Source organism: Theobroma umbraticum, unplaced genomic scaffold, assembly GCF_002168275.2.
Source record: "Theobroma umbraticum cultivar Fairchild unplaced genomic scaffold, ASM216827v3 scaffold_239.0, whole genome shotgun sequence".
Taxonomy (NCBI): Eukaryota; Viridiplantae; Streptophyta; class Magnoliopsida; order Malvales; family Malvaceae; genus Theobroma; species Theobroma umbraticum.
Genome location: NW_018397279.1, coordinates 927,916 through 939,814, shown reverse-complemented (window position 1 = coordinate 939,814; position 11,899 = coordinate 927,916). Strand labels below are relative to the sequence as shown.

The 11,899-nt window shown below is 30.2% G+C and overlaps 1 protein-coding gene and 1 pseudogene across 2 annotated transcripts; both read right to left on the bottom strand.

The window, feature by feature from the left end:
- Positions 1-1,481: 1,481 nt before the first annotated feature.
- Positions 1,482-4,966, bottom strand: LOC110427726 (S-adenosyl-L-methionine-dependent methyltransferases superfamily protein). 2 transcript variants are annotated; one of them, XM_021443296.1, is made up of 10 exons: positions 4,697-4,966; positions 4,554-4,615; positions 4,260-4,311; positions 3,750-3,864; positions 3,513-3,607; positions 2,969-3,075; positions 2,762-2,876; positions 2,647-2,691; positions 2,465-2,537; positions 1,482-2,060 (listed from the first exon to the last, which is right to left on the bottom strand). In XM_021443296.1, the coding sequence occupies exons 1-9, from the start codon at positions 4,892-4,894 to the stop codon at positions 2,466-2,468; spliced, it is 861 nt and encodes a 286-aa protein (XP_021298971.1). In that variant the 5' UTR covers positions 4,895-4,966; the 3' UTR covers positions 1,482-2,060; position 2,465. The 2 variants fall into 2 exon arrangements, with proteins under 2 accessions (XP_021298971.1, XP_021298970.1); XM_021443295.2 differs by lacking the exon at positions 1,482-2,060 and having other exon boundaries at positions 2,314-2,537; positions 4,697-4,964.
- A 1,479-nt stretch (positions 4,967-6,445) lies between these two features.
- LOC110427724 (alkane hydroxylase MAH1 pseudogene) lies at positions 6,446-8,171 on the bottom strand (annotated as a pseudogene).
- Between the last annotated feature and the right edge of the window lie 3,728 nt (positions 8,172-11,899).

Below are 11,899 nucleotides of genomic sequence, written 5' to 3'. Positions count from 1 at the left end.
GTCCTTTGCTAATATATTAATTAATTAATTAATTAATTAATTAAATGTTCAATGAAGAAAGCTGAATAAAAGTCACAAGCTCTTGGTTTGCTTGTGAATTTGTTGGACTTTTTGGCAATGAGACTTGTGATAAAAAAGGAGGTGTGAAGTCGGTGAATTAGCCTTTCAATTTTTGACTTCCAAAATTTAATCATTGAATTCGTCTGGGTATTTTATATCTGTCTTTGATTGGATAGGGAAAATTAAAATTAAGATCTTTGCAACTTCTTCTGACGTCATATAATTTATTATAGTCTTCGATTTAATTATGATGTATCATATAAAATTAGACTTTTTTTCAAGATACATATGAAAAAAATTTTGAATTTTAAATTATTATTTTTTCGGTATTATGTTAAACGGACGTGTATAAAACACGACAAAATAGGTTATTCCATGTGCAAAGTTTATAGATGCTAGGGCTTTGACCCTTGGGAGATAATTACCTAATTTCAATCACCAAGCTAGAGGAATATGAATACAAAAAAATTCTTGTTCAATTGAAGAGACTAGACCAAGAGAAATGATAATATAGAAAAGGTAAATAAGGCATTCATGTGATGGAAATGTTTGCAGGTATTGGATATAAAAGATAAGTAGGGCAGGCAGGATAGGTTCTTGCACCTTCCATTGCTTCCCACATGTTTCATGGACCTTTTCCTTTATTTTTTTTTCAATTTATTATTCACCATTTTATGGATAAATTATACATAGATTGATCTTGTTAATCACCTCCGTTGATTATGTTTCTTTATATTTTAATTTACCCATTTTTTGTTTTTTTCATTAAGATACAATTAATGGATGAGCTTTAACAAGCTATATATTCCCTTTATATAGGGTACCTCTAGTACTAATATTTGTACCATATATATGAATGGACATGGATTAGAATCTTGGGGCCATTGCCATTGCCATTGGAGTACAAAATTATTTTTATTATTTTTTGGATAACTCCCCACATGGAGAGGCTAGTGTCGGTATAATTTTGATCAATATATTTTTGTATTTTTAAATTTATGATAATATTGTGAACGGGAAATCGTTAATTATGATGACGTGGTGATATATGAAATTAACACAAATTTTTCTCTCATAATTATTGATACGTGATTTTATTGAAATTTTAAAAATATTATAAAAAAAACTCCATATTATTTTTTTATTACTGTTGTTTTAGTATCTTTTTGTCATTAATTTGACATGTATTTAAAATATAAAAATTAAATTAATTAAAATTAAAGTAAAGGGACTAAGATAAACATTTCACTTTTGTATAGGGATTGCTTAGGTTAAGTAGGAAGAGGGAGTGATTGCCCAAATCGACAGATTGAAGAGGTGGGGTCATTAACAATAGTATCAATCTATTTGGAAGGAGCAAATCCAATAGTTTAATTACAAGTGCAGAATGAGACTTTGTGTTACTGTTCATATTAACTTATGAAGTATTATGCATTTTGACCTACCAACCTCATAGTTTTGTTTCACCAAAAGCATCTTCTTCTAGGTTGAAGATGATATAAACTCTTAAATGTCCAATCTCACTGTCATATGAGATTTATAGCTCTATTAATTGAAAGCATATAATTTCTTCGATGTAAGATTCACATGGCTCGCTTTGAGGCCTCGACACAGCCGAAAAAAAACTGCCTTTGAAGCAAATGGATTTCAGTATTTCATTGATTCACATGGTTTTTTCTGCTTTAGTATCCAGATACTTTGCCATTGTTCCATCATTCTTTTCAGGCTAATCTGACTTGCAAGGCTATGTCGTCGATAACCAAAGGGAATTTGGCCATAGTTGAGCCAACTTGAGGTAGCCATATGTGCCTTCTATCCAAAGTGGTATGAAAATGATAAAGGCAAGGAATACTTTAAACTTTCATCATTATTTTCAGGGTTTGTCTTCTTCTTTTACAGTGATTTGTATCACACTCAAAGCCTGATTGGTTTCCATTTGCTATATTTTCAATTGTGCCCATCTCCCCTTACAAAGCTCAGGAACAGAAGAGCATGGAACTCTGTTAAAACAAATAATGCACCTTTAAACATCAATAAACAGAAAAGAATGGATTCACATTTAAAAGGCATCTCTGAACATCATTTTCTCTGACATCTTTGAATATAATATGCTGAAATTTAACCAACACAAAAAAATATAGTACCAGTGCTTAATTTGTTTGTATATGTGCATGTCAGAATGGCAAGTGAAGGAGCACCAGAACATGCTCCCATACATGGGAGCAATGCACTATGGGATGGGGTTTCAGCATCTTACAACAAATTCAAATAGATGGACATTTAGACAAACTTCACAACAAAAATGTAGCACCATAATAAAACTGAACTGTGGTCTAATGTTACATTATGCCAATCTAGGATTGACAACAGGCTTGACTTATAACAGCGAAAGATGTGTGCTAACCTCAACGACGCTTGTATATACAAGGCTTCAGCTCTGGCCATTCAATTTCCTTCCCTTTTGAGCTTTGCTTTTCCTACAAATGAAAGTATAAACAGACATTAAGGAGCTAGAAACTTTGTCCTGCATGTCAGTGAGATTTAATAGGACACAAGAGCCATATCTTCTCTATAAAAGCAACGGACCTTTTTCTTGAAGTATAATAAAACAAACATCTTATTTGAGAAGTCCTGCACATAATGTGTATGAGTTAGCAAAGGATAAAGGGTTGCATTGATGTAAATAAAAGAAAATTATAACCTTCAATGCTGATGTAAATCCCATCTCACAAACAGCTTTTGAAAACTTATTTGGGTCCGCTCCTCCATTATTTGGATCAAATCTGCTCTTTACCTCTGCTATTAAAAGCCAACCACTACAAAGAACCACAATGAATTGGATTATTAACCAAAACCTCATCAACAAAGGGTAACAACTAGCATTAAATAATATTTAAGCTTAGCAAACCTTGGCTTAAGAACTCTATATGCTTCCTGAAGGTAACTAGCATAGTTAGTCCCCATCAATGAAAGGCAAAAGACAGCAACATCTACGGAGGATGGATCAAGTGGTATCTGCCAGCAAAACTCAAAAACAATTAATTACTACTTAAAAGCATCCAACATCCTGCACACTCACACATTTGCACAGATGCACACAGTTAGAGAGGCAGAGATTCTCAATTTTTCCTCTCGATCCATATATCAGGATGCACTCATTGTACAAAATGAAACCAAAAAACTGTTCCATTGGCTAGTTTATGTTTTCTTTTTTTAAAAAGGAAATAAAAGTCAGCATTTGCTAGCAAACACCATCCAAATGTTCCTGTTCAAAATTTGCAACTGATAGCAGCATGCAATAGTTTTCCTACAGCTGTTTTGTGACTGATGGTAAATTGCAGCATAGCTAGGGATGGATCAAAATTATGTAAAAGTGCTCAGTTATGACATATGGGAGTCACTCAACAAGTGTGATATAACAAGCTCATATAAGGGGTGAAGAGGAGACATACATTTGACATATCACAAACAATTACTGAAGGATCGTTTGACACAAGATCAAAAGAGAAAACTTTATTCTTCACATTTTTTGCAAGGCGTGCATCACCTGAAACACAATTGAGAAGGATGACAATGACAGAACAACCAAAATAAATATAACAGAAGTTGTTAAACGTTTATCATGAATGTGAGTTCAACATATTATCATTGCAATACAAAATGGCAAATCAAGTTCAGTAAATTCTCACCACAGCCAAAATCAGCAACAATTAAAGAAGAACTATGATCCTTCAACCATTTTATGATTACATTGACCGGCAGCTCAGGCCAATGCGACATTTGCTCCTGATATCCTGTATGGTACTGTCCAAGTGAGTGAAATAAATAAGTCCAATTGCAGCTTCAATATAAGACCAAACCACCTAAATAATCATGCTTCAGAACAATGGTTATCTGACGTTCATGAAAATCAAATGGCAACTAACAGAGACAGAAGCACTTTAGATACATCACCATGGTTACATAAAAAATATAATATAGTTGAACATTGATAAGGCAATGTACAAGCATAATAAAAATTCAAAGTAAACATCCTACTTGAAGATATCGGCCAAGCTGTCTAAGAAATTTGGACGCTAAGGGTTCAACCTTAGATGCAAATTGTTATCACAAGACTTAAAAAGACTAGCAAACGCAATAAATGCATTGAAAATTAGACAGAAGCTAAATTTAAGATTAGTTATAAGTTAAAACCTTACCATATCAAACAATTCTGGGTCTTCTTGGAAATAGTCCAGTGCTTCTTTACCTCTAAGAAAACGAAAGAAAAGAAGCTGATTTTGCGTCATCAAGTAACAAAGCCACAATTGCAACTACAAAATTAACTTAAAAACAGGATAAAGCTTAGCATAATATATGCTCCATTGTCATACACATAAACAGAAACCAAGAGCTAAGATTTCTCTCTTTCTCTCCCTTCCCCTTTAGCAAGCCAAATAAGTAACTAGAATTCAAACAAAAAGAGAAGTAAAAAGAGAGAGAGAGAGAAATACGTGCAAGTGTAGAGCTTTTCATTGATCATCCTAAAATGCCCTCCAGCCAACCTTGCTCTCATCTGCGCATTCAAATTAATCCCATCAAAATGGAATCCAACTTCACATACGTTTATATATACGAACACATATAGAAAAGGGACCTTGTCAAGAAAACTGGAGGAATTAGAAGAAGACGACTTGGGCGGCTTTGAAGAAGCAGAAGACCGATGGGCATGGCTTTTCTGTTGATGGGTTTCTTTCTTATGCTTTATTGAGTGTTTTGGTTGCAAAGATTCTTGGGGTTTCTGAGGTTTATTGTGTCTTGCCCGTTTCCTCTTTCTGCCTTGTCCTTCTTTCATGATGTCTGGTTGCCCCCTCTGCTTTCAACAGCTTCCAAAACCCTTTGCTCTGTTTCGTAAAAGATTTTGCAGAAGAATTGAGCTGGTTTGGGCCATTCCTGGACACTGGGTTTTTTAAGAAAGGTGAAGTTAGGTTGGTCTGGGTATGACTCTGGTCTGTTTTTGAAGCCCAAAGTTCACCAGCTAAAGGCCCATTAGTTCAAAAGTCTACAACCCATTAGAACTATTTTTTCATTTTTCTTTTGGTTTTTCTTATTCTTTTTTACCTTAATAACATAATGTATTAACAGTTATATAGGTAAATATATTTACATGATACGATTAATTAAACATATTAAAATTGTAAACATGTACAAGGATATGTTTATTAAATATGTAAAATGACAAAATATGCTTACCACGTTTTTTAAATTGATCAAATTAAATTTTTACAACGTCATATGATAAATTACCCATTTTAACAATCAACAAGATTAACGTGATCAAATTTTTAAATACAATTAACATGATTAAACTAAAATATTTTTAGTTAATAATATATTTCAATGTACATATAAATAAAATGTCACTTTATTATTCAAATTTAAAATTAATAGTTGCAAAATAATTAAAACAAAACAATAATATCCATCAATTATGTAAAAAATGCATCAACACCAACACAAGTATAATGAAATCTAACATCAATATCAATATAAGAGAACCATAATAAAATTCAAAGAATATCCACAATCCATCAGCATAATGAAACACCAAAAGTCAAGATTGGAGACTCATTTATCATTGCATAATTTAATAAACTAATATAATTATAAAAAGCATGCAGGTATATCAAACTTGTATTTTCATACATAATGGTAATTTTAAAAATTAATATCATATTCTTAGTAAAGTATTTATAAACCAAACATTACAATACTGTCTTTTTAGTATTTTAATCAATACTTTATCATGTATACTAAATGTTACAATATTATCTTTTTAATAATCATGTTCTTAATAATTACATTCCTAACAATCACTTTACAGCAATCCCATTATATTGTAAGATACCAAATGCCAATGGTAATTTTGAAAATTAATATAACATTTCTAGTAAAATATTTATAAACAAAACATTACATTATTATTTTCTCAGTATTTTAATCAATACTTTCTCATATACATCAAACGCCATAATATTATCTTCTTAACAATAACATTTTCAATAATTACATTTCTAACAATCACTTTATAATAATCTCATTACATTTTAAAATAATAAACACTACCGAAAGAACTGGTCAAGTTGGATGAAAGAGTAAGACCATGCAAACCCATTTTAAAATGGGTTCAATTTGAACTCTTTCTTTTCAAAACCCATCAGAAACTGTTTTACAACACTTCTTTTCAAAACTATTTTTTAATAAATTTTTCTTTTTATGATAAAGAAATAAATTATTTCATTGAAAACCAGGGAATTCATTAATAATTTTAAAGTAGATTAAAATATTAAATTAGAGATAAATATCATGAAGAATTAGAAATTCTTGCTTAGAAAAATAATCAACATTAAAATTGTGGACCAAGGTTCAAAACTTTACATTCATGACAGTTACAAGTAGATTGTTAAATCTAAAATCCAATTTTGTTTTGAAATACTTAACGTACGCGAAAAGGTAAAAAACTACAAAACTAATTATATGAAACTATAAATACATAAATGCTTAATCTAGAATTCATCCTTGTAACTCCCTCAAGCACTCCTTTTCTTGATCCTAACCTTTAAACCATTCTTCATATGAAGCACTACGGCATTGTCCGGGGCAACATGATGGCCTTGGACCATTTGAATTTGATAATTCCATAGCACAGAGATAGCGACCAACTTCATCTGAATGAAGCTTATGTTCACGTACCTATGCAACTCCTGGGCCCTGCGTTGAACGCTATGAATTTGTGAGATGGTACGTGTACAACATCCCACGCTCTGAAATCCACCTCTCTGGTTTGAATTCTAAACAGTCTTCACCCCATATTTCTTCCATTCTTCCCATTGTATAGAAGTTAATCAAGACCCTTGTGTTCCGATTCATGTGATGACCGCTTGGAAGGATGTCCGGTTGAATTGCAGTTTTGTGGTTAATAGGTACTGCTGGATAAAGCCTTAATGTCTCACATAAAACAGCATCAAGGTAAACGAATCTCTTTCAGCCCTTCCACACTAAAAAACATATTCTTCTCATCATTGATTGATGGAGAATTAGCTCTCATCTCTTGTAGAATCTTGCTTTCTACGGATGGATTCATTGCAACAAGCCAGAAAAACCAAGAAAGGCTCGCACTTATGGTATCTTTCCCTGCTGACATGATGTTGACTGCAACGTCTCGTAGGAACTTGTCAGATTTTCCATCAACACTAGTCATTTCCCCTTCATCTTGGACCATAAAAGCTTTACGAAGTCATATATATCTTCCTCAGCCAGTAATTTGCATCGTAATTTTTCTCGTTTTGATGCAATGCACTGATATAGAAAAGTATCAATGGTTTTTACAGCTTTGCTCAACTTTTTTCTCCTCCCCAATTTTGAAGCCATCTTTGCAACTTCCACAATCTCACAGGCATCAGATGCCTGTACAACAAACGCTCTTCTGCTTGAGTGAATGCCTTCATTATCGGAACTTCAGATAATTCTACCGAAAGAGAATTTGGATCAAAGCCTACTGCCAACATGCACACCATGTCGTAGCTGAAGCGTTGCAATACATCCTGAAGGTCAACCTCAATGCCAAGTTTCATGAAGTGCTCCAGCACTACGATTAAACTTTTCTCTATTTTTTCACGCAAGATTCTCTGGAAATGTAGCACAAACTTGTCGTCTTTCATCAACAGCAACATCACCTTCCGCTGGCTTTCATGAATCAGAGTTTGAGTTAAATATTCCTTCACCCAAACAATCGAAAAATATTCATTGAACTCAGACCCTTTCTCGTAGTTATCGAAGTTCTTGCACAAGATGTGGTTGGCATCCATAAGATCACCAGTGACAACGTAGTCCAAGCTCGGAAACCAAAATCCCTTGATCTCGCAAGTGCCCCCACTTTGTCTGACAAGATCGTCCACGAACTCAAAAAATCTCTTTGCGTTGTAGAGAAGCGCCGGTAACATTCCAAAAATAGGCCAAATGGTGATCGGCGGGGAGTTTCTATTTAGATAGCGGTGCAAAAGAAATAGAGGGAAGAAGATTGCTGCAAGTATGAGGATAGACTCAAATTGTGCCATTGGAGAGGAGCTTTCCTTTTGATCTTCTGCTTTAATTTCTTCATGGTATATAGTTTTCGAGCTAGGCTTTTATCCTGTAGAGCTGGTTGACAGGTTTAATGAGAGAAATACGTAAATCATTTTAATTACGACAAGCAATATCCCAAGTGGTAATATTGCATGACAATGGCTGACACTATGCATGTTGCCATGCATAGATTGCTTGTTGTGTCAAAACTAACAAAGCAATGCCATGAGAGGAATGTGAACTATTGGGTTGGTTTGATCAGCCAAAACAAAAGGATTTTTAATAGCTTAGATTTAGAATTTAATCTCTATATTATATGAAAATTGTCAGATTTAATATTTTTATAATAATTTGTATAAATTAAGTTCTTATATTCTGACAAAAAAATGATCAATTTCGGTCCAATAATTAACAATGTTAAGCTGAACATTAGCATTTCCTTGGACTGTGAACTCTATAGTTCTTTGAGAATAGAGATTCTAGCAAGCTGGGACTTAGACAAGTAGTTTTCTAATTTTAGACAACAAGTATAGCATGCAAGACCTTAGTGTGCACAATGTTGATGTATATAGACATCCCCGAATCTAGATTTTTAGTGGATGGAGGAATTATTATTATTATTTTTACATGCCAATCCTGTATTTAATAAGTCAATAAGTTAAGTTAAGTTTTTTTTTTTTTACATCTGATATTTGATTATTGATTGCTACATAATTTTCTTATTTAAAAAGCAAAATTCAATTTTACCATTTAATAGATTGACATTGCATTGGCTACTGTTAGCTATAGCATTTTTCAGATTTTTTTTCTTTACAAAAAAGTGATATGGATTTTAGGGTGTTATGTGGTATTTATTTTCTTTTACTTTTTTTTAGGAGAAAAAATCTCTTTTTATTAACAAAAGTAATTAAGGTTTTTTCACAAGAAATATTTAGAATTTGAAAATAAATAGAAAGTTTGAACTTATTATTTCAAGTTATTCGGATTCAAATTATTTTAAGTTAAAATTGTAAATGTTTTTAAAATCAAATAAAATTGAATTTGAATTGATTTTTCGAATTTGAATCATTTTGAATTAATTTTTTGAATTATTCAAAGTTAGATCATTCAAGTTGCTTTGGGTTTAGATCATTTCGGACTTTAGATTCTTTTTGAGCTCAAATTGGACTGATTTTATTTGTTTTTTCCAATCAAATCGGGTTAGAGGAAATTTAAATTCGAGCAGCTTTCTCAGTTTCTCGTTGGCCAAAGTACCTATTCTAGGAATACAGTTGAAAAGTACTCTAATTTATATAATTAGGCATAATATCTATAAAAATTCAAAAACTATTTGAAAAAAATTTGAATAAGTTATTTTTTTTATTTCATTCAATATTTTTATTTTTTTTATTTTAAATTAAATAAGTTTTTATATTTTTATTTTGAATCAAATAAGAACTTATAATTAATAGTTAATTTAGTCACAATATCGTTTATCCTTCAATATCATATTATGCTAATATAACATATTGATATATTATAATAGATAATGATATGACATAATGACATAATCATATAACATTCTTTATCTTCACATAAACGTCATGTGAGTATAAAATGATAAATAGTATTTTTATTAATTACAAGTAATCAATTATTAATTGTAATAATTTATTAGATTTAAAATAAAAATATAAAAATTTAATTGAATATAATAAAAATAAAAATTTATTTAAATTTTTTAAATAATTTAGAGATATTTTCAAATATTATACCATAAAATTACAAATAATTTTAGTTTGGGAGAAAAAGACGGGGCGAGTTTGATGAAAGAAGCAAGACCTTTCAAGCCTACCTTAAAATGGGTCGATTCCTAAATTCTTTATTCTAGAACCTAAAGCATTTTATAATAATTCTTTTTTGAAGCAATTTTGTTGGATAAATTTTTTTTTAATGTTAGGGTAATAATTTAATAAATTCTTTCTTTGGAAACACATTAATTTTAATAATTTTAAAACAAGTAGAAAAATAATTAACATTAAAATTGTGAACCAACTCAAACTTGGGTTTGAGTCCGAGTCATGTCAAGACTTAAGTCAAGCCTAAATATGATTTTTTAGGCTCGACGCAAGAGTAATATACTATTAATAAGAGTAAAATATCTTCAATTTTTAAATTTTAATTGAAATTATAAGAAAGTTTAATAATTTTTAAAATAAATATTTAATTTTAAATAAATAATTTTTGTTGAATAGTAAATTTAACAGTTAGTCAATTATTAATGTTTTCGTTAATTTAATAATATAATAAAAGTAAAAAAATAATTTTATTTTTAATTAATTTTTAAAATTTTTATTATATAATTTTATTAATTAATAAAAAACCCTCCATCTGAGAATTATATCGGGGCTCTCTAACAGAGTACCTGTTTGTAGTCAAATTCCCAATCGTGATGTAAGGTTGGATTGGAGAACCGAAAGTTGAAAGAACAGGTGGGCATCTTCCCTTAATTTCCTTTTGTTTTTTTAACTCTTCGCAAATTGCGTACAACAAAAGCGACTTATACCTAGCCTTAGCTAAGGGGCGCCAACCTAATATTTATCTATGTACTTCATTTAATTTTTAATTCTTTGCGTATTGTTTCATAATTCTCCCTCTTTTGCATGCATTTTTCATGCAGATAAGATCAGTCTCATCACCGAATTTTTTTAATTGAATTTAATTACGTTTTTATCAAATAAATATTTAATTAAATTGATATTTATTATTTTCAATCTCACATTATATTGATGTTACATGCTGATTAATTAAGAAAAAAAGTAAAACTATCACGTGATCATTTTAATTTATAAATTAATATCATTCTAATATCATTTTGATTAATAATAATTATTTAATTATTAATCATAAAACTTATTTGATTCAAATTAAAAATACAAAAATTTAATAAAAAATATTTAAATTATTTTAAATAATTTATGAATTTTTTTAAATATTATACTTTAAAAAAACTTATACATGACAACTTTTGTTTTTCATGATATGCTTTGATTAATCCTGAAAACTTTAATTGAAATAAATGTGAAAATTGAAATTTCTCAATAAAGAAATAAAAGAGATGTGTAATTATATTCTACCCACAATTTCTTCCTTAAGTGAAATCATATCATCAAAGAATCTTTTATGTGACTCGTAATGAAGAGTTGACTAGGTTGTCCATTAGATATTTTGAATTTGATAAATGTTTTTTTAAAAAATATAATTCAGATAAATCCATTGAAATTTGTAAAAAGAATATGAACCTTCCAAAAGTGAAATTTCAATTTATTTTTACTTTTAAAATTATATTTTTTTGAGAGGCCATGAAAAATAAGTAAAGGAAATTGGACATTTTCAATTGGGGTGTGAGTGAAATGGACTCAATTATTTTCTCATCACAGAATATTTTGAAAACTTGAAAAAAAAAAAAGACAAAAATTGATAGTTCAATAAATTAATAAGAACCGCTGATTTTAAAGTTTTCCTTTTTATAAAATAATATTCATTTAATTTTTGTGACATGCGCTATGTGTCAGCTTCAGTGGCTATGATCCTCTGCGGTAACCGGTCGTCATCTTCCTTTGTTGAGGACTTCTGATTGAATGACACGTTTGCAATAAAAGAAAATATCAGAACCTTCTATAATATCTTCCAATTTGGATTAATATTTATTGAATTTCAATAAATTAGAAGTATTTTAAGAACTTATGTTAAAATC